Source organism: Episyrphus balteatus, chromosome 4 (genome assembly GCF_945859705.1).
Source record: "Episyrphus balteatus chromosome 4, idEpiBalt1.1, whole genome shotgun sequence".
Classification (NCBI taxonomy): domain Eukaryota; kingdom Metazoa; phylum Arthropoda; class Insecta; order Diptera; family Syrphidae; genus Episyrphus; species Episyrphus balteatus.
This window is the reverse complement of record NC_079137.1, coordinates 4,550,109-4,574,207: the sequence shown is the minus strand read 5'-3', so window position 1 is coordinate 4,574,207 and position 24,099 is coordinate 4,550,109. Positions and strand designations below refer to the sequence as shown.

Here is a 24,099-nt window from a genome sequence, read left to right as displayed (position 1 = left end):
TCGCGCTAAAATTTAGCTGAGATAAAATTCCCATACAAGTTATCGATAACTTGTATGGGATCCATTTTATATCGGCTAAAAATTTTCGATAATTTGTATGGGAGCTAAAATTTAGCGCGAGCAGCGTACCAGGCTTTTAAAAAAAAAATCCCTAAAATTAAAATTTTAAGAAATTCGTTGGAGCCATTTTTAAGAAAATTCATCTTTACTAAAATCGGTGTAATGACAAGTACCGTTATTTTTGGTCCAAAAAAATTAATTCCAAAAACCCCTCTGGAGTCGACATCGTAAGGGTATGTCTGATTGTTGTCTCAACATTTTTTTTTTTGCTTAAAGCCTGGTACGCTGCTCGCGCTTAATTTTAGCTCCCATACAAATTATCGAAAAATTTTAGCTGAGCTAAAATGGATCCCATACAAATTATCGATAACTTGTATGGGAATTTTATCTCGGCTTAAATTTAGCGCGAGCAGCGTACCAGGCTTAACTTGATTATATAGAACCTATATCGCAATTAAAAAAATGCCCTTAGAAAAATGCAGGGTTATGTGGACCACCTTTGGGTAAAATTAGGTCGTTTTTGAATTGAATACATTGGGGTAAATTCATAGTCATTTTTAGACCCTAGTTTATCTTAGACTGGGGTATACCCAATTTTATTTTAAAGCCTGGTACGCTGCTCGCGCTAAATTTTTGCTGAGATAAAATTCCCATACAAGTTATCGATAACTTGTATGGGATCCATTTTATCTCGGCTAAAAATTTTCGATAATTTGTATGGGAGCTAAAATTTAGCGCGAGCAGCGTACCAGGCTTAATAGGATAAACTCCAGTCTTAGAAGCCGCTTAGACGGTGTCTATGAATATGGCCCATTAAATTTAAAAATTGAATTAGTAAATAACATTAATTAAAGCGCACACTTTAAGAACAGTTTTTAAGATAGAGAAATATCTATTTCAAAAACTAAAGCCTGGTACGCTGCTCGCGCTAAATTTTAGCTCCCGTACAAATTATCGAAAAATTTTATCTGAGCCAAAACGGATCCCATACAAATTATCGATAACTTGTATGGGAACTTTATCTCGGCTAAAATTTAGCGCGAGCAGCGTACCAGGCTTAAAGGTAAAAACCAAGTGCGATAAGTTATAACAGAGAACAACAGTAGATACAAAATAGACATCCAACCAAGCCTCCATCGTTGAAAGAGAAAAGGACACGAATTCAATGAGGCTAGATGTAGTGGACTTTCTAGAATACAAAAAAAAAACTACAAAATTAGAAAAAACTTTATAAATATATATTTGTTCGCATAAACTCAAAAAACAATTTTTAATGAAAAAAGACAACATGAAGTTTAAAAAAATTAAATAAGTACGACAAAGAAAAAACTTCGATGTTGAATATATAATAAAATTGTGAAAAAAAAACTATGTATCTAATACTCAAACGAAAAAATTAAAAAAGAACACTTTAATCCTCCTCGAGCTCTTCCAATGCCTTGGCTTGCGCAAAAACATCCGGAATCTCTACATTATCTGATTTCTCAATTATTTTATACTTTTCAGCGGCTACCAAACACTGTGCTGCAACCTCACGTGCTTTAGCTCTTGTATCATCAGGCAGTTGTGCTAAACCATTCAACAATTCCATAATATCAGTTTCAAATAATTTCGAAGCAATATCTTCACCAGCATTGATCATATTCAAAATTACAACCACACCACGATGTTGAACTTCAGGACTAGGATTTGCAATCAATGTGTGCAAATTATCCAACCATTTGGGATTTTGTAGAACTTTCTCACAACATTTCTTGCTCACCGATGTGAGCATTGCTAAGGCACCTGCGGTTGCTTTGGCTGTATCTTCATCTTCTTCTTCGCAGAGAAGACACAAGAATTTCACTCGATCGTTTTCTTTTTCATGCATTTCAACAATGTCTGGAGACATAACCAAATTGCATACACACTGGGCAGCAGCTCGAACCAAATAGACATGATCTTCCATCAGATAGAATTCAATCTTCGACAGACCTTGCTCTGTAATGATCCTCTTGCGAACGCTCTCATTCATTGCAGCCAAATTTGTCAATGCCATTAGGGATTCGAAATTCTCCAAAGCTGTGAAATCTTGATGCAATAGATTCAACAAAGGACGAATCACATCATGGGCACGTTGACCAGCAAACGCCACTTCTGGATTAATTGTTATACCAATACGAGCAAGTGCCTGAGATGCTTGTCTCTTGCCCTTTTCAGTGCCTTCTAAGGCAAGTTTGAGCAGAGTCTTTACACCACCATCCTGAACAACCTTTCCACGAACATCTTGCAAACTGCAAAGGGAATTCAATACTCTTGCAATAAGTTCCTGTGAATTGTGACTTTCAGTCTTTGCCAAAGCACACAATGCAGTCGTGATACCTTGATTGGCCAGTGTCATGATACGTTTATTTATAAAATCTGGATCATCAAGTTCGTGCTCTTCGGGGATATGATGTTTGGCAAATTTAGCCAATTCCACCATCTCAGGAAGAAGCTCTTGCTTGTCATAGGCATTACACAAATTTACAAAAGTCGTTACCACTCCATAAAGACATGATTGATCTCCGGCTCTTGCTATTTCAATCAAAGCTTGAATTGCAGGTTGATCTTCAATCAATTTCTCCTTCACTTCAGCGTCGAGTGTAAGATAGGCAAGACCATCAGCAGCCCATTTACGAATATCCTTATCCTTTCCTGGTTTGACCAAAAAACGACGACATGCTTCAGCTAGTTTCTTAGTTGCTCCATCGGCAAATGGACGAATACTAGCATCTTGACCACCATAGCTTCCCAATTTGCACAAACCAACCAAAGCACGAACTCTAATTCCATCATCTTTGGAGTGATAGAGTTTCTTGAGTATATCAACACCTTGAGTACAAAGAGCCTTGGCTTTGTCCTTCTTTGATGATGCAGCAACAATGCATTCACATGCAACTTTCTGTTGCAAAACATCTTCCGTGGTGGCCATGACAAGAATCATCTGTAAGATACCTGAAAACAAGACAAATGGATAAGCATAGGCAACTCAAAAAACATTCATCAACTTATACCTTCTCGTCCAACAATGCTATTACCAACATCCAATGTAGAATTCAACAACGAAGTTAAAGCCACAATAACTCGAACTTTTGACTCCAAATCAGGATCCAGTAGCTTATCCTTGACATATTCATCAATCTGATTGGAAAACTTCAACTTCAGATCATCGTAGTACATATTCTCATAGATCCTTGCCAAGCATACCGATGCAACAGTCTTTGAAGATGGTGTTATGGACATGGCACTTTCGTACTTATACTCTTCCAATTCTGAACAAACATCCAACAGCCTATGCAGCCCCCTAATCTCAACCATTCTTTCAGCCCATGACAAAGCAGTATAATGAACATTCCGAGTAAGAAGTTCTATAACAGCATCTCTGGCTTGGCCAGAAATTGTCCGATCAGTGATAGTGTATACCAAACAAGTCAACAAAGTATCGATTTCTTTTTGATACTTTTTACAAAGTTCAGCATCTGGTTTACTATCTACCTTATTCTCCATTCCTGAAAGTGAATTCAGAATAGTTTGAAGACAGTACTGTGCGGCAGATACACGTTCCTCATTTGTACTATCCAAAACTTGCAAGAACCATGGGACTCCCAGTTCTGTGAGAACGATCTTTGTCCGGTCAACACTCTTGTTACAGAGTTCAGCAATGACACGGATTATGTTCACATAGATTTGTTGGTCCTTCTCAGTCTTGGCTAGACTGGCAATCTTCTTGATAACACCTTGTTTTGTTATCAAATCAGCTCCAACTTCTTCTTTGGCCAGAACAAGCAAATTGTTCACGGCATTACGACGTTTGTCTAAAGGAGTTGCCACATCAAAGGCCAACTCACACATCTGACTAACCTTTGTGGATGTTTGAGCATTCTTCTGGGCACGTTCCTGCACTATGACATGCAACCTAGCCAATGCAGGTTGAACTGCCTTGTTGCCGGGATCGGCTTTAAACAATTCCATAGCATCTCGATAGGCTTCTTCATACTTTTGCAAACCTTCATAACCCTGAAAACGTCGAAATAGTGCTTTGGGGTCATTTGGCGCTAATCGCAATGACTCAGTGCAATCGTCAATGGCTTTTGTAAATTCGTTCTTTTTCAAATAAGCAGCAGCTCGATTCTTATAGAAGATTGCTAAATCTTTATGTTTCTCACCAGATTTAATTGCTTCTGAATAATATTTGATGGCATCCTCCCAGAGTTCTTTTTTGAATGCATCATTGCCTTTATCTTTGTAGGTTAATGCTAAATCCGCTTCGGAATTTGTCATTTTCTTGTTCTTCTATGAAAAATTGAAATTTATAACTTTTCTTTTTGCTTATAAAGTATTTATTCTTACTTTGGAAAAAATTAAATTTCTTTTTAGTTTAACCAACCAAGACTTCTTGTTAAATAAAAATGAATCACCGGATAGCGAAATCGTTTGAATTTATAAAATATTTTGTTCGTTTCGTCAGAGAAAAATGCAAGAAGCTTCTGGATTGAGGTAGAAATTAGAAAAGAACTTTCTTTGAATCTTCACGTGTGGATAAAAATATTTTTTACTATTTTCTCAAAAAAGAGAAAAATTCTATTTTAGGAATATTGAAAAGGAAAGGCGCAACATGTAAATAAAAAAAAAATTGTTGTTTTTCGAGAGGTGCAAAGGAAAATCGAGAAAATTTTTTGGTTTGTTATTGTGCACTGAATGCAATCATTGGAAAGAAATGTCAATAAAATTTAATGAAGTTGGTAGAGGTTTATTGAAAATAGGGGAAAAGAAGGTAAATCTAACTCTGGGCACCTTGATTTTTTTTTGGTTTTTAAAGTTCAAATCCGTTGGTGTTATGATTTGCTGAGATATGGTGTAGAAGTATGTAATTGTTAAAAATTTAATTTAATTTATTTTTGAATTTAATTTATCAAGATTACGTATTTGCATGTTTCACGGCTGATGATAGAGAATGCTAAAAGTGGGTCTCACAATTATGTCTGTCTGTCCCTATCTCGAGTTACAGCCTACCGCACAAGTTACTGAAACGATTTGCATAGTTTGAGAGATTCCTTAGATGAGAAATTGAAATTTCATTTCTATAGACCAAAATTAACGGTACCTACTTGTCATGACAAAAATGAAAAAGTTGTTCTTCTCAAAAACGGTTCTAACAATTTCAATTAGGGTTCAAGTTGCTAGTATTTTTAGGACTTTTTACATAGAAATTTAGGCCCTTATTGCGAGTGTCGTTTGTCTATCTATAGACGACCTTTGCCGATAATTCGTCATCGAAAATGACTTTTGGTATTGTGAATCTCTATCTATAGATGACTTTTGTCGAAAATCGATCATCGAAATTGAATTTTAGTGTCGTGAAACTGTATTATGAACGAAATTTTTCGTGTTATCGTTCGGTTTTTTTTGGTTTACAATTTTGCTATTGACTAAAATCGAGTTCATAGTTCAAACAAAAAGCTTTGTCGAAAGAGATATACTATACGCAATACCAAAAGAGGTATTTATCGATTCCATCTAATTTTATCGCATGGAAAGTTGAACGACACTTGCAATTAGGGCCTTAGTAAATGTTATTATAGTAGGTATATAAAAACAAAACAAAAAACACATAAAAATCGTTTTTAAAAGAAAAAACAACATCTGAAATTAATTGCCATCGAAAACAAGTACTTATGCAATTTCGTTTGTTATATTAAGATGCATTTTTAGAAAAAAAAAATTAAAATCGTTAGAGCCGTTTTTTAAAAAACTAATTTTTTATAAAAAAGTTTTAAAATAAAATTGTTATGCCATTGTGTAGAAACCACTAATCAACATCTAAAACCAAAATTTCAAAAAAATTCAATGTCCGGTTTTCGAAAATTTGAAGTTCCAAAAAAAAAATTTTTTTTTATTTTTTTGAGTATATTTTTTGGCTTATGGCTTAGAAATGCTTTTTTACAAAAATGTTCATAGAAATCGAATAAGGAGTTTCGGAGCAAATCGGATTAAAAAAAAAAAAAACAGTTCTATGGCAGGTACCGTTAATAATGATTTTCAAAAAGTTTTTTTTCATTAAAAGATAGACCTTGTCTTAAAATTTACATTACATTGGAGTCGTTTTTGAGAAATTTCAACTTTACTAAAATCACAAAAACTTTATTTAATAGAAAACCTTAAGAATTTGGTACAAACAAATTACCATATTCTGGGAGCCCTATCAGCATTAATTTTGGGACACAAAAAAATATAATTAAAATTGAATTAATCGTTTTGGAGAAAGTAGAAATTAAAAAAACAACAGTTCTGGAAAAAAAAACTTTTTTCATCAAATGATTGACCTTCTTTAAACAACTGCTTTTGAACTTTTTTTTTTTTGTCAAAATCGTGGGAGCCGTTTCTTACTTACGCACACCATTTGTATTTCTTTGGAAATAAAAGGTTATAAAAGTCTTTTAAAAAAAGTTATGCATCCATATCATTGAATAAATTACAAATAGAAGTGGACAGAAAGCTTTTCTAAGTGGTCGTTGCTATTTGCGAATGGATTAGTCTCGGATTTGTATAGAAAAAATTCTTTCGCCAACATCTCTTTGAAAACTTATATTATGTAATCCCAACTGAACAATTTAGACATTATTCAAACGATTTTACAAAATAGGACTCCTGAATCCACATCCTACTTATAATAGGACACAATTGGGACCCAAAACCCTAAAAAATCGATTTGTTTGACTTTTAAATGCCTATAAACCTCAAAAATACATAATGCATATCTCTAAACACCTTTACTAGAAAAATTCAAAACATTGTAAACACAAAAGCACCCTTTCAAAACATTAAAAATGCATTTTTTTTAATGAAACCAAAACTAAAGGTCCCTGTCCATTTGGCAGTCCCTGCGAGTTGTCATTAAGTTGTGCCTGAGAGTTGTATGACATTGTAAAAAAAAATCAGCTCTCGGGAAGCTTTATGCCGTGTTGACTCGAAAAATTTGTACTCTTTCACATAGACAGGTATCTTAAGAAAATAGGCCTTATAAAACTACAGGCCTTATTTAGGCTACAAACCTGATGTGATTTTGCCGATTGTTATATGTTTTGGCGAAGTTATAAAAAAAAGTAAATCATCCGCAATAATGAAGTTACTACTAGATTGACTGAAAAAAAGAACATGTTTCAAAATCCATAATAGAAGAAGAGTAAATAAAACAATTTTATTTAAAAAATCAAAACTTGTTTGATCTATTTCAGTATTTTTTTTTTTTAATTTCTCATTTGGTTATTATCTTTTTTTTTTTAATATTATTAAAAACAAAATACAAAAAAAAACTAAAACAAAAAACAAGCAAAAAGCCAATAAGTTTAAGAAAAACGAAACATTTCTAAAATATTTCTTATAATTTTCGTTCTTTTTCTTTTTTTTCTTTTTTCTTTTTAGAAAATACAACAGAAAAAAAAGAACGAAATAAGCTTAACAAATTAAAAATTAAAATTGCAACTGCTGCATTAAGGCGATAGAATAGATAAATAATTTTTCAAATTTTATATCATAATCAATATTTTTTTTTGTTTGTTTTTTAAAGATTTCTTTTTAAAACAATTTTATCATTGTTTGTCTTTGTCAATTTAATAAAAATTACATAAAATAAGCTATCCTGTGTATTTGAATTATTTTTTATCGATTTAACGAATACTTTTGTTAATGATATTTTAACTTAACGGTTTTTTTTTTTGTAGCAAAAATATTTCATTTTCACTCACTTTGTTCAATTTTTAAAATTGTTTTTAATAAATTTTAAAACTGAACAAAGAAAGCTAATCAATAAATAGAGAGTGTGTGTTTGTATATTTTATTATTATTTTTTTTTTTTTGTTGATGTGAGTGTAAGAGAATGACTCTTAGTGGATTTATGAAATCGCTCGAGGGCCATCAATAGGCATTGCATGCAAAACTTCATCGAGCAGCTGTAGGGCGCGATGTAAATGCACTTCTACCCAGCAAGGGGTCTCTTTGATCGATTGTCGTGGATAGTCAGGTCCCCAGCCTTTAACGAAACTTAAACGTAGAATACATAGACGACGCAGGTCATCGACACCAATGCCTGCAGCCGCTGTAATACCTGCCAACAGCAGGTAATGATATTAGTAATGTGAACAAAAAGAAATATGCATGAAGAAAAAATTCAGTCAGTCGTTTTATCAACGACACTTACCTCTTGGTGCTCCACCAAGCTGTGTACTAGGTAACCCAGCTACAGCTGCTGCTTGTGCTGCAGCAGCTGCTTGAGCATTTGTTGCAAGTGAATGCATTTGTTGATGGCACTGTCGCAGGTCGAATACCTTATTTTTTTCAACAAAAAACAATAAACTCAATAAAATTTTATCTAATTATCCTAAGATTCCTACTTTTATATAAGCTGCAGGATAAATTTTATGAACTGCGTCGCCAGGAGTTCGTCCGGCTTCTCTGTCCAGATAGTAGCTTTGAACAAATACCGAATTATCACTCAGACATCTCAGCCAAACATCGCCTTCGCCACGTAAATCAAGCTGAACGCCTTTTCCAATGTGTAATCTTAAGAAGATTTATATAAATCATTAACATCTGCATTTCATATGAATAAGAATTACTAGCATACCGAGCTCTTTCACTTTGCTCCGTTCTGTGAACATTACTTAGAGCTCCTAAACAGAATCTATTCCCACCCGAAGGATCAACATAGCCATCGATAATAACATTTGGCTTCGATGAGGGCACTTTGAACGTCTCTCCCACCTGAGTGTCCAATTCGAAGTACGCTATGGAACACCAGTATTCAGGTGCAGGCTGACGTGACAACAGTCTTGGTTGTCCAGTCATATCACCCGAAATTGGTGCATTCCCTAATAAAATCAAGAAAAACATTTCATTCAACAATCAAAACTATCAAAAATCCTAACTCACAATAGCCTCCATGGTGTGAACGAACATCTGGAGGTTGCATTGACTGTGTATACGTGAGTGTACTTGAACCCGTCCATGTTCCCTGGGCAGCAGCAGCCGCAACCCCGCCCCCCACGCCCTGCGGTGGCGGTTGAGTGTATGTCTGCGTTTGCAGTGTGTTCGGCTGTTGACTAGCCATTGTCACATAACCGTTTTGCTGCATATGTGGCGAACCCGAAGAGGCGCCAACATTATTTAGAGACGTGCCAAATTTACCCTCAGCATTTGGCATTTGTGATGAACTCGTTTGTCCATAGTAGGATCCCTGTCCGGAACCAACAGAGGAACTGCTGCCTCCACCGCCACCACTGCCACTACCACTCTGAGATTGTTGGCTCGATTCTGTGGGTGATGTTTGCCCCAGATGGCTGGAGCCGTCAGAGGCGACACCACCACCGCCGCCTCCACCACCGGACAAACTCACCTGCAGAGACGACTGTGTTGATTGCGTTGATTGTGCTTGAGGCGGCGGTGGAGGCATCACAGAGGCAGGGTTCATTGACCCTTGACCTTGCAAAGGCATAACGTGTGAAACCGCTGAAAAAAATAAACATTAAAGCAACTCCGACACCACAATAAACCTCACTGTCGCCATGAAACAACAACACCAATGCAAAAATCAAAAACAAAAAATCAAGAAATAGAGCAAAATGCAAAACAAAACTAATAAAAATGAAAACGAAAGAAAATATAAACATAAAATCATAAATCTTACAGAGCGGATGCGGTGCCAACCGAGGAGGAGGAGCCATCCATGGACTCCGCGGACCCTCGGTCGGTTCAATTTTTGGTATAGTTCGTCCCGAGAACATTGCACTCATTTGACTTGGATCAGGCACTAAATAACGGCAGCAAAAAAGTGTCAACAGATATAAAGAAAAAAGAAAACGAAAAAACCAAAATGAAATCAAATTAAAAAAGACAATAGAGAATACGAAGAAAAAACATCTAAACAACTGCACAGTTAGCAACTCAAAGTAGAATCAAAAATCATAAAAAATCCATTTATAATTAAAAATGCTTAATAAATACTAATGTGAATATTCTTTCTTACCAGATCCCTGAGGATAGCCATAGCCTTGGGGACCCAGTGGTGACGGGTGATGTTGTATTGTACCGATATCATTGCCATCGATGTCCATGCCACCACCACCGCCCACCACTGGACCAGCCGAGTATTCATCTTTGACAATTCGACTTGGACCCGATTGCAGGCTCAAGCCAGATAAATCGATTCCTGGCGACACAACACGCTCGTAGTGGTATGGATTCACACAAACTGAATCGCATTTGAGATCGAACGCATATGAACAGTATTTGACGTGTTTCAATTCGTTTTTATGCAAATCCGGCCAACGCCAGATGCGAGCATATATGACATGAGGGAAACCTTTGCGACCTGCAACCTGTAAATTATATGATATTATAACAAATATCACGAGTTGTGAAACAAAAAATTAATTTTAATCCTTAAACCTGAATGTGTTATGGAATGGTTATTGTATCCGGAGCAAATTCGAAACATGAATTTTGATGAAATATGACAATTCTGCCTGCAATTGGCAATTCTGTAACCCCATTGGCCCAATTTATTTCGAGGTTTTGCAGAACTGTTTTGAAATTTTTAATTCTGATTGACAATACATTATAAAGTGTGTCCGGTAAAAAATGGATAAGCTTGAAATGGCTGATAGCTAAACTTATGACTGTACTAAAACCAAATAGAAAATATTTCTATCGCAACCAGTTTAGAAAATATTAGCTTTTTTTCGTTTCAGTGTATTTTAAATTTCATCATCTTACATTTTCGTTCACCACAACCACGAATGAATGAATTTTATAAATTTTTTTTTTTAATAATTTTCTACAATAACTGACTAAAACTTTGAGCATTTAAATTTTGTATAGCTGTTGCACTATTTATTTAAAAAAAATTGAAATTCGTTTTTCGATGCATAATGTAAAAAAAAATATTTTATGAAAAATTTTAAACACCAGTCAAGTATTACTACTTGATTTTCACGCATATATAAACCAAAAATCGCATTTTCGAAGGTATTCGTATCCAAATCCAAATGCATACTGGTCATAAAAAAAACTATTGAAATCAGTGAGCATTCGGATTTGGATACGAATATCTTCGAAACGGTTAAAGCAACCGATTTGATACCAAAGAGAAGGACCTTTCTGGTAGAACGTTCGAGCTCCAACAGGAATGCATCTTGATAATTTGACATCTCATTGTATTAGAAAATTTTGAGAAAGTAAAAAATATAAATTCAAATGGTTAAATTAATAAAAAAAAGTTTTTAGGACCTTTTTTTGGAGGCAATCTATTTCCAACAAGAATATGTTTTGCCCGTTTGATTACTATAATTTTTCAATTTGTTATACACAAAATTAAGAATAAAAAAGAACTTTTAATGATTTTCTCAAACATTGGACCTCGATATCTTTTAAACTGTTAGATAAACGAAAAAAGTTTGCAAGGCTTTTTTTATAGAGCGTTCAATTTTCTACAAGAATATGTTAAAAAAAAATTACTAAAAAGTCGATTGATAAAAAAAATGATTTTGTTTTTTAATATGAAATTGATGTAAAAATGGAAAAGTAGGAAGCGGATGACCTTCCCATTATAAGAGCTCATATTTGGTGAGTATATTCTAGAGGTGTCTAGCAATCGATTTTTTGGAGTATAAAATCAAAAAAGAGATATTTGATTTTTTTGACCACATGTGTATTTTTATAATAGAAATTTAAGATGGAAAAATTTTGTTTCGTTTTCTGAATTTGTGCATTATCATGTTTGTAATAGATTTACTTCTTTGTCAAACAAAGAGAAGTTTTTGACCGACATCTCAAAAAGTTTTTCAATGAGAGAAGAATCTTTGCTGGGAAACAAGTATTATGGATTTGTTAATTCTTATTAAGTTTTTTTTTTTGATTGTTTTGAATTTTTGAGGCCGATAAAAAATTTCTAAAATTTTTCAACGTTCTTCAGAACACTTTTTTAAATTTGTATTTCACTTCATCTAAATATTTGTTTTTCTCTTTTGAAAGATGAAAGAGTTATTCGTTCAGGAGTAGTTTATTTCCGATGAGACTAAATTTGAATTTGAAAAATATATCGATGGCGCTGATTACCAGAGAAACCTAAGACTGATAACACTGGTCTGCAAAATTTAACTTTTTTTTTCTCCTTCAAATAATTTTTTGATATTATGAAAGATTAGTCTTTCCTGAATCTAAATCTGGTTTCAGAAAAATTCTATCAGGTACCATTTTTGTAAAAATGATTTTTGAAAAATGTGGGTAGTTTCTAAAAAATCAACCTTTTAGATTTATTTGAATTCGTGCAAAATTAAAACTATTTGTAGCATTGAGCTCAAATTTGGAGGACTTATTCCTCGTAATATGGCCTATCGATTGACATTAAATATGTCCTTTTAAATTAATGTTTTTTGATGTAATGTATTTTAAAATACTGATTTATAAAAAAAGCAGAAATATCGAAATCCTTTACTTTTTAGTAAAGCCAACATGAACAAAAACACCTTAATTATGGAAAATGTAAAATATCAACGCCCATTATAGTTAAAAAGTCAAATATGTAAAGAAAACCATAATAAAATACATAAAACAAAATTTTTAAGTGTTTTGTAATTTTATATACTATTTATCTATTTAGAAATATCTTATTTGTAATAAACCATTCGATAAACTGCCTTGTAAAGCTTCAGGTTTATTTCTAAAAGAAACAATAGTATACTTTTCTTATAGTTTTTGATGTGTTGAGTTAGAATCCGAAGTCAAAAAAATTCCATCACGTGAGGATTTTAAGATATTCGCATTAAAGTATCACAAAATCAAGTTTTTTCTTAGAAAATCTCAAAAAAAACTACTATTTCTCACAAACCAGAGCTGACCGGAATTTTTTGAGTTCGGATTCAAAATCAGCACTCTAAAGTCCATTAGAAAAGTATATTTTTGTTCTAGGGAGAAAGATATATTAATTTTTAGAGATCAGTTTTTTTTATGATAAGATATGCCAAACCTACTAAACTTACTTAAATAAAGATATCTCGGAGAAGAAAAGAGATATTGAGAAGATTGAAACTGAATTTGAAAGAAAAAAATAAGTTCTTTCATAAACCGTAACAATTTTAGTTGAAAAATATTACATTATGCCAAAATATTTCTTCGAAAACAGCAAAAAAAATGGGTTTTTGAGATTTTCTAACTGGAATATCTAAAAAACGTGACGTGCTAGATCAATTCTGACTTCGGATTCGGAATCAGCATACAAAAATCCTTTAGAAAAGTATAGTTTTATTTATAGGAGGATTTCCTTGCAGACCAGTGTAATTATTGTTTTAAAAAGTGTCAACTTTTTAATTCTTCTAAAAGTATTTTTATCAAAGATATGCTCAATATTTTGTATGTTCCCCTCTTATTGCTTAGTTATCAAGGTCATGTAGTAAATTTCTATTATTAAATATCGATTTTGATTTTATATCATTTTTAATTTTAAAAATTAAACTTTATTCAATAATTCATACCTGTAACCTGCCATCGAGTGTTCTTTGTATTGTCACACACTTGCTAGGATGTGCCCCATTTGTTGTTATCGCTGTTATCAATGAATCCAATTCGTCTCGTTTCTCTTTGAGTTTCTTGACCAACGATTCAATTGCGCGTTTGGCGAATCCTTCGCTCTCGCCACCTTGCCGATGACACATTAGCGAATGCACAATGCTCAAGCATGCGTCAGCGGATGTTGGCGCCGATGTCGGGGGCGGAGGCATTGAATTCATTTCACGAACAATGATTGCTAACAAATGGTAATAAATTTATCTAGTTTCAAGCACAAAATTAATGATTTTTAAACTTACTATCTTGTGGTGAGACATTTGCATACAAATGTCCACCACCAGCAAGACCAACCATTCCTGAATAATCCTGGGGAACACCCAGGCTACTCCGGGCATCCACTTTGAGGTGTGATTTGATTACCGCCCCACGCCGCTAAATTTTCTTTTTTTTATCTTTTTTTTATGTTTTTGTTTTATAATAAAAATTCGATACAATTTTAAACCATTTGTAGTTAATTTATTTCACAACATTGAAATAAGAAATGTTTTTCTTTTTTATTATTGGAATTTTTTTTTTGTTTTGTGTTGAATCACACCACACGCACTTATCGGTAATTCTATTATTTTTTGTTTTGCTTTTCTATGCACCCTTCAAAGTTTGGAATTGAATAGAATTCTTCTTTTCAATTGAATTTTGTAAGAAAACTATAAGAATTTTCTGTTAGTTTACATAATAAACAGTTTAATAAGATGGTTTTGTAAGTAATTAGTTGTTTTAATGTAAATTATTTAATAAATTTAACCACAATCTGTTGGAAAATATTTTTGCGGTGATGAAAAAAGGTTCTTCCGAGAATGAAAAATGAAATAAATATGGCGACAGTGCATTTCGATTTTTTTTTTTTTTTGTATTTTTTTTTTCATGCCAATGTGGGATGTGTTCGTATGGTTGGGGATGGAAATAATTGAGGATGTAGATGGGTATGGATTTACATGGAGCGTTTTTAAGTTTGCAATTCAATTGTGAAAATTAATTTGTATGAGTTGTACAAAAGCACAGTACACATAAAAAGGTAATATATTCCGAACTGACATTGGTCGCCAGATTGTCAAAACATGACACTTTGGCGACCAATGTCAGCTACCGAATTCTTAATTGTTTAAAATACCGACGAAAAACGCACAAAAACCGATAAACCACGCTCACCACTAATTTTTAAACAATTATTTACTATTTTCCGCGATGAAACACGAAGAAAATTTGTTATTTTTCAATTTATAATATTTTTAAATGACATTTTATAAATTAAAACAAAAACAAATTTCCTGTTTACTGCGATTGAAATATGAAAATTAAAGGCCGACCTGACAGATTGGTGCCCATTTTTGACAAACAAACTTTGACAACGTTCTTTAACAAATTTGGTGACTTTTCTTATATAAATAAATTCTTTGACTTTAAGCCCACAATAAAAGAATTTATTTGACAACGTTCGGAATATATTACCTTATTATGTGTACTGTGGTACAAAAGTGGTTCTGTCTGGGTTTTATAAGCAGTAAATTAAATTTCATATACTGTCATACGGATAAGTCTTTATAAAAGTCCATAACCTACGACTCTGTTTTGAAGTGTATGGCATTGCCAAATCAAGGATGACTGGCTACAAAAAACGCTAAAAAAAAAACAATTAATTTATGAAAAAATTACACAACTGAATGTCGTGTCGACGTTAAGTTCCCAAACCAACATGGTTTCGTTGCTGCGAAAAATCCTCAACAACAGAAGAACGGAACGTGACATTGGCGCGGAAAACATGAAAGATTTATGTCCTCGGAATTGTAAAATACATGCAATTTTTTTTTTTTTATTTCTTACATTTCTTGTATCAAAATACAAAACACAGATAAATTAAATTTTGAATTCATTTAGCTCGAAATTTTTATGTCACAACTTAATAGTCTGAAGGCTGATTTCATTAGAGCTCAAAAATGAGATAATTTCAGAAATTATCTCATTTCAAATGAAATAATTTCCTATACGTTTTGACATTCGAAATGAGATAATTTGCCAATGATTTTATTTGGGAACTAGTTAAAACAGTTTGATTCAAACTGCCACCATTGGTATTAACTTTTCAAATTTACCAATTTTCAATGGAATCTATTAGGGCCAGTTGTACAAATATTTAATCCATGATTCAGCAACTTTTATCTTTTGAAATCGGTGGTAAGGTTGAAGTTTAGCACTGGGGTCGAACTACGGCATACGTACACGTTAACGTATTGACGCTTTATGTCTCTAACACTTTCTTCTGATTAAATAGAGAGAGCAATAGTCAAAAAGTCGTATGCCGTCGTCCCCTGGTTTAAAGTCTATGAATGCTAAAATAGCTAAACCCATGCTTGAATAAAAGTTGAGCCACAGCTAATCCACCGAAATCGGAAAGTTAAATTACTGAATTAAGGCTGAACCACTTTTGTACAGCTGGCCCTTTTTGTGCACCAGAAAAACAAAATTAACAGATTGAAGAAGAAGGCATTTGGTTTTGAAGAATCAAATTGTGACCAAAAAATCTCAAGCCGATGCATTCCCTTGAACTCATAAATTCAACCCATATCACTCTCTATTAAAATTTGTTCCCACATATTCAAACGTCAAAAAAAATTATGACAGAAAACATCCAAAAAAACGTCAATGATGTGTCAAAAATATTTTTATCGAAAATAAAGAAAAGAAAACTTCGATTTTAAAGAAATACGAAAACAAAATTTAAAAAGAAAATGTTATTAATTTCAATTTATTAAATTCCCAAAGTTAAAATAAAACCCTATAGTTTAATTCCAAAACGACAGTAAAATTATCAGAAAACAAATAATATCAAAATGAAACACTCCACATCTCCAACACCATCGTTGGCTCCTTCTTATGCCAGTGGCGCAGGAAGCTACTATTCCCGTGGAACATCACCTCTGCCACCACCCGTAAATCATAATCGTGATTGTCTCTCAGCCACAACAAAGAGTTACAAATATCTACGAAGATTATTGAAATTCAATCAAATGGATTTTGAATTTGCTTTATGGCAAATGATCTACCTACTCATTGCACCACAAAAAGTTTACAGGAATTTTAATTATAGAAAACGTAAGTATCTTTTGACTTTAGGTTTATCAAAAGGAAGGATTTAAGATAGATAAGATCCTATATCTTTTTGGAAATTTATAAATGCTTTTTTTTTCTATCGTTTTTCGTCATTGTGCAAGTTCTCTTTCTGTTCCACTATAACATCTTTTTAACAAATCTATTTCTAATGGAATGTTTTTAGATGAATTGAAAGCCTCCATCATTGATCGGATTTTTAAATTTGGTTCATAGAATTTGGTATCGAACTATAGACCCATTTCTAAATTATCAGTAGTTGTTCCAAAGCTTGTTCAAGATGAATTTAAATATGTTATAAAACATCACGTTAGTAAATATCACCAAGGTTTTGGGAAAGGTAGGTCTACTAATTCTAATCTAGTAGAATTCACAAATTTTTGCATCAATAATCTGGACATTTGGAAACAATTTCATATGATTTAAACTGACTTTGTTGAAGTCTTCAGCGGAGTTAATTTCTATATTCTTTTAGAAATACTAAAAGCTTATGAGATCCATTGACCGCTCCTACAATGGTTTTCGTAATATTTACTTGGACGGAAACAATATGTGAGGATTGGAGACTTTTTCTCAAAAGAAAATTAGAGTAACCTCTTGGGTTCCAGAGGGAAGTAACCTGAGCCTAATACTGTTCTTACTTTTTGTTAATGATCTTCCGAATAGTTTTAAAAATTCTCATTGCTTAATGTATGCGGATGATATTAACGGCCAATTTCTTCACATGAGTACTAGCCCAGCTTAGTACCCGGTCTAGCTAGGACCGGTACTAGCACTGGTACTCGGTCCTAACGAAAAGTTAGTACCTGAGCATTTCTTCACATTTATAGGACCTGATCTAAGTTCACAAAGCAGTCCTAAGAATTAATTCGTATAAAACTGGTCTAACTGTCATTTTGACAATATTTTGAAGTTTTAAATAGATTATTTGATAATTCAGTAAATCAAACAAAACAAAATAGACAAAAAACGTTGAAATTTAGTGAAATCACCATTTAAAAAATAATTAAAAAAAATTATAGTGACGCTTAAGAAGACCTAAGAAGAAAAAATTAAAATAAAAAAAGTTAAAATTCATCAAAAATGGGATGTCATGTCTATTTCCTACGAAGGTCGCCTGCCGGAAGAAGAATCATTTTAAGTTAGCACATAAAAAAAATAGTTTCCGTATTAGACGTTTGTACCTTTATATTTCAATAAAAATAACAGTTTTTAAAAGTGCAGTCTTTTTTTGTGTGATTATGCCTCAATGAAATCATCGGTGCAAGTCGCGTTATTAACTTGAAAAAGTAAAAGGCGCCGACTTTTTGTTAAAAAAGTCTACCCACAACATTTTTAATTGCGGGACAGATGTCGTTTACCAATTCTGCATCAAAAATTAAATTCATTTTCTTCAACAAAAAAAAAATTACAAAATGAACAATTTCGACAAAAAATAAAATTACAAAATCAGAATAAAAATCAATAAAAGTATCTATTTAAAAAGACACCAAATCTCAAAACTGCTAATTAAATTTTGCAATAAATGCAAAAAATCCAACCAAATCAAGTATTATCGTCGCTAGACTGTCGATTTTTAGGTTCTAACTTTTAGGACGTCCTAAGCAAAAATCGGTACCAATTTGACAGTACTAGGGCTTAGAACTTGTGTGAAGAAATCACTTGGTACCGATTTGAGTACTAACGATTGGTATAATAACCAGGTACTAGCAGATTTTGAGGAGCTAGCTAGTACCAAGTCCTAACTAGTACTCGGTCCTAAATTGACAGTTCTAAGGCTTAGTACTTGAGTGAAGAAATGAGTTGATACCGATTTGAGTACTAACTTTAGGACTAGGACCGGTACTAGCGCTAGGACTCTGTCAAGAAATCGGCCGTAAGTTATTCTCTCAGATTTCTTACTGAATTGATTGTCTTTTGTCGATTGGTGCAAATTAAACGATTTGTTATTAAATATGGAAAAGTGTGCTTGTTGAATATTAGAAGAGTTATTTGGCCAAGTGATTACTTAATTAAAGATGTTTGAGAAATGGGAACAAATTGGAATTTTCTCAAACATCTTTAATTATGTTGAATATTATTCCAAATTATCCACTGAATAATCTACCGTTACAAATTGTAGAAGAGTTAAAAATTCATTTGTCATATTCGATTCGATATTTAGATTTAACCTTCACATTAATTCCATTGTGTCCAAAGCAAATTCCTTACATGGATTCATTAAAAGAAATTCATTTGACTTCAAAGATCTTTATACAATTAAGTCCTTATATTGCAGTATTGCGCGTCCTGTTCTTGTATTGTCTCAATTTAATAAAAAGGAAATTGAAAACATTCAGAAAAATTTTTTCAGGTTTGCTCTGCGAAATGTTTTTGAAGATAATGTAGAAGGATTTCATCATTCTTATAATTCAAAATGTGTATTACTTGGAATACAGAACCTTGATATGAGAAGAAAAATGAATAGTATTGATTGTGAGAGTTTGCTTAACTGCATCCATCTGTATGCTCCTTCTTCTTCTTTAAGACCCAGACCGCTTCTGGTTCTGGCAATTGATTCTCATCATACGCACAGCGTGAACCGATCTCTGCAAGTTGTAGCTTGTAGCTTATTTAACCAGTATTATTCAAAATTGAATATATCTATGTCTAGAAATTTATTCAAAAGCCGATTATTAACTTTGCTTAACCTAATTTATTTTCAATTAAATTTTTTTTTATATAACCTATGTACGAATATGTAAAATATGTGTTTATGAAATAATTGTTACTATTTCTTTTTTTTTTTTTCAAAATATGTTGAATGTAAATTCGTAGATTGGTTACTAAATAAATAATCTTTTCTTTCAGAGACAAAATCCCAATTTGCTAGAGATGACCCAGCATTTCTGGTTCTTCTTTTAATTTGTGTGTGTGGTAAGTTATTTTTTAGAGGCATTTCAATTCTTTCCTAAATCAATGAAACTCTTTGAATCATTTCAGTGACTTCTCTTGGTTTTGCCTATGTCCTTGGTTTAAGTTTCTGGCAAAGTATCTCATTTATATTCTATGTCGTGTTTGTTGATTGTATCTTTGCTGGCTGTTTGGTTGCAACATTCTACTGGATTGTCACCAATAGATATATGCGTGCCAGCAATCTTGAGCCCGACATCGAATGGGGATATGCATTCGATGTTCATTTGAATGCCTTCTTTCCGCCACTCATGTTGTTGCACTTTATTCAGTTGTTCTTTTACAATTGGCTCATCAGTCAGACGTGGTTTATTTCGCGATTTATTGGTAATACCTTTTGGCTGTTGGCTTTTTGTTATTATATCTATATTACCTTCTTGGGATATAATTGTAAGGAAAAATATATTATTTTTTGTAATATGTAGCTAATCATTTTTCATTTTAGGTATCCCTCATTTAAAAAACACTCGGTTATTCTTAATTCCTCTTCCCATTGTGTTTTTGTTCTATTTAATGACGATGATTATTGGATGGAATGTAACGGTATCGTTTATAATGTTCTATAAGTATAGGTTGTACTGATGATCGTGATGATCGGAAAGGAGAGAGTATATAAAAAAATAAAAATTTGTAAATAGAAAACAAGGTTTTCTCACGAAATTATTTAAACAAAAATAAAAAAATTAACAAAACGAAAATAATTTAATTTAAAAACATTTTATTTACTCTCCGTCATTTACAGTAAAAATGCGTCATCCATCCTCAAACTGTATTTACTACATCAACGACTTTAAACTTCAATATCTCCATTCCATCGGACCACATGGATAAAATTTTAGTATTTTTGAACTATTCCGACCACAAACAATATTTCCCAACATTAAATGGAGCTTTACTATGGATTTTTAGGGTCGTCGATGTAGTAAATGTAGCTGATGTACATAGTTGATGTAGCTTGTCGAGAAACAGCCCCAGATTGACACACAAGAAATCGAGAACGACCTTGACTTGGTACAGTCTGCATAAAATATTGTTCTTATTTCCTTGGCATGAATTACGATTATAATTCTCTAGCACAGCTCTGATTATCAAAAGAACATTTCTAACGGTGAATCTTTTTCCCTCCGATTAACAAATTTTGTATTTAAGGCCCGAGACTTAATATATGGTTATAAGACTAGTCACAATTTAATATATAAAGGAATTATGTATTTAAGTCCTTTGCTAGAATTTTTATCAAAACTGCATTTTATTGGAATAAGCTTCAGTCTGGAGAGAGGAACAACGAGTTTCAAATAAAGAAGTAATGAAATTCTTGTTAACAATATTTGTTGGCCAGAATATTCATTGGAATTAGACACGAATTTTGTTTTCAAATAAGTATTTCCTCCAATATCGAAGGCCCGAAAAACGAAGAGTACTTTGTTTACAAGTAATGATGATTTTGTGGCCCATATCGATCTTTTTATGAAGTTAAAGTATGCTGGACAAGTACTGGATTGTATGAGTGCTGAAAATCCGCTTGGCAACAAATTTAATAAATTATTGACAATTTACAGATGCAGTATTTTTTAAGTGAATGATTAGTCACGCTACTAAACTCTGGTGTAGCTATCCGGTGGAACAGAATAATTAGTGATTATATTTTCAAGATTTCAATACAAAAATTTCAGAAAATTTTATGACGCATTTTAAGGGCAATAACGATAATGCGATAAATAAGAAGAGATTACAGACTACAGAGTAGTCCAATGAACCAGCAAATGATTATGGTGTTGCAATTTCGAATGAGTTTAAAAATGGTTTTTTTTTTTTTAGTTTTCGTTTGGCTGCATTTGTCGTCTGGTTCCTTGTGGTGGGTTCTCTGAGAATTTATTGAAGATTTGAAAAAATATTTTGTATCCAATAAATCAAAGGATTGTTTTTTTTTATGGTCGAAATAATGCAGATATAGCATTATAAATCCATGCTAGATGAAATCCAAAAGGACGTACCTATTAACAGCCGTGTTTTTTTTTACAACTCCGTAGCTACTCATTTTTCCTTTTTTAATGCAAAAAAAATAACACAATAATTAAGTAGTTGTTTTGTGAATAAAATAAAAAAAATGAGCAGATATTGAGTTGTATAAAAAAAACTGAGCTATTGTTTAAAACCGTAGATTTAGCTAATGTAATTCGATGATAAATAACTCATATAACAGTAAAATTCAGATATCCATGATACTGGAAGATTGCCTTGAGTCAATTAGAACATGGTCAATTTGGTTGGCAGTTCTGAGATCAATTACAACAGGGTCAATCTGGTGTCCGAATAGAGTGCTTACTATGATGTGGAATTGAGGTCTTCCTATCATCCGTCCTCTCGGTAAGATTAATGTTTCCTTAATCGAGTAACTTTTCACACATTTTGTACCATGGATCAGCGTGATGTTCAAATTTAAAGCGGATTATAGCAAAGTTTGCATCAACAACATTTTGCCACGAAGTTTAGTAGTAACTTTCACCTCATGTTACCCTTAAAATCAAAATTGTTAAGGAAAGGTAGAGGAGGATTGGGACGTCCATATGATAAACCCAATTAAAGACTGGAAACATCCTAAACCTTCTTTAAAGTTAAAGCTCATAAAAAAAGAACGTAATTTAAAAACTAAATTAACTGTCGCATAAAACTATTTCGTAATTTTTATTAATTTTTTTCAATAACGACCATAACATTAAAAAAAAAAAAAAACTAAAACTCTTTTCTAAATTTAAGCTAAATTAGTTGGCCTAATAAATGTACGCTTGCGCTTCATCTTCTTCCTAGCCAATTCCAATTGATGCAATTGCGAATGCACTTCTGCAAAGATTTCCTTCTGCTCCTCTTCCGGAATAGTACTACGATACTGTTTCATCATATCATATTTCTCCCATGGTTTGCGCACCCTTTCCGCACTAAGAATATGTTTCTCTTTGATATGCTCATGGATGTTGGAAACACCCAACAAATCTTGTCGTTCCCATCGTTCCAACCATGGACGTGGTTTCAATTTAACTTGGATATCATTAATTGGAACTGGTGTTCCTTCGGGTAGAATATCAGCTTCCATATTCAAATCAAAAGTGCTATATTCTGGGAGTGCATCTCTCAGATAGTATAGTTTGTCGTCGAGACGTTTCTCAAGACGCAGAACTTCGATTTTATGAATTGTCGGATCGTACATTTCATAGAGTACCTCACAACCTTGATGATCGACAACATTGCGAAGTATGAAACGAGCTCGCAATCCACAACGATCGCGGTCAATGCAAATGCCTGAGAAGAATTTCATTTTTCTCTTTCATAAAACCTCGAAAAAATCTTTGAATAGAAAAAACTGTTTTGTCGAACTTACCTACAAATCGGCTAACTTTGCCAGCTGCATGGGGATCAGAACTTGTGACTGCTAGAATAGAACCAACATAGAATTCAGGTATGTCGATTTGTTTGCGACGTTCGACCATGTCCATGCGTTCGAGTTTTTCACGGACAGAATTACGCCATTCGATTTTGGGATCGGGAAGAAATTCTGGATAAATGAATCTGTAATTAGTTAAAGTAATGGGTTTTCTTGGTTCTTGTGGTGGATTTGTTGGTGGAGATGGTGTTGTTGTTGTTGACGATGATGATGATTGGGTAACAGGCGGTGATTCCTTTAGTTGGGGTTTTGTTGAGAACGTGACTGAAGATAAAAATACGGCATTAATATTTGACTGACAATCAATAATTTGAGGGTATATTTACCAATTCGTTTGAAGGTGTTAAGGTGGAGAGCATTTTTATTGAATATTCGGCCGGGAACATTCATGATTAAATGATGAAAAATAACTTTTCTATTTTATTTTTCTGGAAAAGGGCAAGTTGCGGAAAAATATGAATAAAGACGAACTGTCAGAAAAGTGACAGAAGAGCACTGCATTGCCGACTGAGAAAATATCTGCACTGGATGCGTTCAACAACAGAAATTAAAAACCTTAAGGTACTAACACATTAAAGAGGTATGCTGTGCGGTAGTGATGCGGGATAGATATTTGAAGCATAATCTCGTTGCATAGAGAAAATCAACTCAGAGAGGGGGGTATAAGAAAAGTTCAACTTGGCTTACGATACGATACAGTTATCGAATGCGATTCAAATTCTGTACGAAAATCGGTACGATAATGTACCGTGTATTCCATGCTTTATATAACCGAAATACAGACATTCGAAACATTAAAGGCTTGGCCACACCGGAGGGTATGCGGTAGCGGTACGGGTAGCGGTAACGATATTTGTATGAAAAAAATTCCACATCTGAACGTTGATATGTCAGTTTGAAATTTT

General features: G+C 33.2%; 4 protein-coding genes and 1 long non-coding RNA gene across 9 annotated transcripts in view; 2 read left to right on the top strand and 3 right to left on the bottom strand.

Annotated features, from left to right (window-relative positions):
* Positions 1–1,276: 1,276 nt before the first annotated feature.
* Positions 1,277–4,686, bottom strand: LOC129918757 (protein unc-45 homolog B). 2 transcript variants are annotated; one of them, XM_055999469.1, is made up of 3 exons: positions 4,432–4,686; positions 3,096–4,374; positions 1,277–3,036 (listed from the first exon to the last, which is right to left on the bottom strand). In XM_055999469.1, exons 2-3 carry the CDS (start codon positions 4,360–4,362, stop codon positions 1,472–1,474), a joined length of 2,832 nt encoding a protein of 943 aa, XP_055855444.1. In that variant the 5' UTR covers positions 4,363–4,374; positions 4,432–4,686; the 3' UTR covers positions 1,277–1,471. The 2 variants fall into 2 exon arrangements, with proteins under 2 accessions (XP_055855444.1, XP_055855445.1); XM_055999470.1 differs by having other exon boundaries at positions 3,096–4,371; positions 4,432–4,612.
* LOC129918758 (uncharacterized) lies at positions 4,515–4,855 on the top strand. The gene is made up of 2 exons (XR_008773000.1): positions 4,515–4,616; positions 4,672–4,855. It is a non-coding gene; the product is annotated as an uncharacterized LOC129918758 (long non-coding RNA).
* Positions 4,856–7,913: 3,058 nt separating this feature from the next.
* On the bottom strand, positions 7,914–14,506 carry LOC129918679 (mothers against decapentaplegic homolog 4). 3 transcript variants are annotated; one of them, XM_055999358.1, is made up of 9 exons: positions 13,941–14,505; positions 13,608–13,879; positions 10,103–10,454; positions 9,764–9,886; positions 9,010–9,585; positions 8,705–8,948; positions 8,472–8,640; positions 8,279–8,405; positions 7,914–8,185 (listed from the first exon to the last, which is right to left on the bottom strand). In XM_055999358.1, the coding sequence occupies exons 1-9, from the start codon at positions 13,993–13,995 to the stop codon at positions 7,974–7,976; spliced, it is 2,130 nt and encodes a 709-aa protein (XP_055855333.1). In that variant the 5' UTR covers positions 13,996–14,505; the 3' UTR covers positions 7,914–7,973. The 3 variants fall into 3 exon arrangements, with proteins under 3 accessions (XP_055855333.1, XP_055855334.1, XP_055855335.1); XM_055999359.1 differs by having other exon boundaries at positions 7,914–8,176; positions 13,941–14,504; XM_055999360.1 differs by lacking the exon at positions 9,764–9,886 and having other exon boundaries at positions 13,941–14,506.
* Positions 14,507–16,324: 1,818 nt separating this feature from the next.
* Positions 16,325–20,453, top strand: LOC129919548 (protein unc-50 homolog). The gene is made up of 4 exons (XM_056000465.1): positions 16,325–16,788; positions 19,654–19,719; positions 19,786–20,145; positions 20,201–20,453. The coding sequence occupies exons 1-4, from the start codon at positions 16,527–16,529 to the stop codon at positions 20,335–20,337; spliced, it is 825 nt and encodes a 274-aa protein (XP_055856440.1). The 5' UTR covers positions 16,325–16,526; the 3' UTR covers positions 20,338–20,453.
* Positions 20,454–22,409: 1,956 nt separating this feature from the next.
* Positions 22,410–24,099, bottom strand: part of LOC129920097 (39S ribosomal protein L19, mitochondrial) — a 93,593-nt gene continuing 91,903 nt past the window's right edge. Inside the window, exons 2-4 of one of the 2 annotated variants that reach the window (XM_056001288.1) lie at positions 23,521–23,640; positions 23,132–23,458; positions 22,410–23,052 (exon numbers count right to left, since the gene is read on the bottom strand). In XM_056001288.1, the coding sequence (XP_055857263.1) occupies positions 22,508–23,052; positions 23,132–23,458; positions 23,521–23,584 (936 nt within the window). In that variant the 5' untranslated portion in view covers positions 23,585–23,640 and the 3' untranslated portion in view covers positions 22,410–22,507. Of the gene's footprint in view, positions 23,053–23,131; positions 23,459–23,520; positions 23,675–24,099 lie in introns of those variants that run through there. The other variant, XM_056001287.1, reaches the window with a different exon arrangement.

What these genes read in the sequence shown, in the direction of transcription:
- LOC129919548 (XM_056000465.1), top strand. Translation starts at nt 16,527, where the DNA reads ATGAAACACTCCACATCTCCAACACCATCGTTGGCTCCTTCTTATGCC. An exon ending in GAATTTTAATTATAGAAAAC is followed by an intron (nt 16,789 to 19,653) that starts GTAAGTATCTTT and finishes CTTTTCTTTCAG; the next exon opens with AGACAAAATCCCAATTTGCT. An exon ending in TACCTTCTTGGGATATAATT is followed by an intron (nt 20,146 to 20,200) that starts GTAAGGAAAAAT and finishes TTTTCATTTTAG; the next exon opens with GTATCCCTCATTTAAAAAAC.
- LOC129918757 (XM_055999469.1), bottom strand. Translation starts at nt 4,362, where the DNA reads ATGACAAATTCCGAAGCGGATTTAGCATTAACCTACAAAGATAAAGGC. An exon ending in TAGCATTGTTGGACGAGAAG is followed by an intron (nt 3,037 to 3,095) that starts GTATAAGTTGAT and finishes TCTTGTTTTCAG; the next exon opens with GTATCTTACAGATGATTCTT.
- LOC129918679 (XM_055999358.1), bottom strand. Translation starts at nt 13,995, where the DNA reads ATGGTTGGTCTTGCTGGTGGTGGACATTTGTATGCAAATGTCTCACCA. An exon ending in AAATGTCTCACCACAAGATA is followed by an intron (nt 13,880 to 13,940) that starts GTAAGTTTAAAA and finishes ACCATTTGTTAG; the next exon opens with CAATCATTGTTCGTGAAATG. An exon ending in TTCACACCATGGAGGCTATT is followed by an intron (nt 8,949 to 9,009) that starts GTGAGTTAGGAT and finishes TGATTTTATTAG; the next exon opens with GGAATGCACCAATTTCGGGT.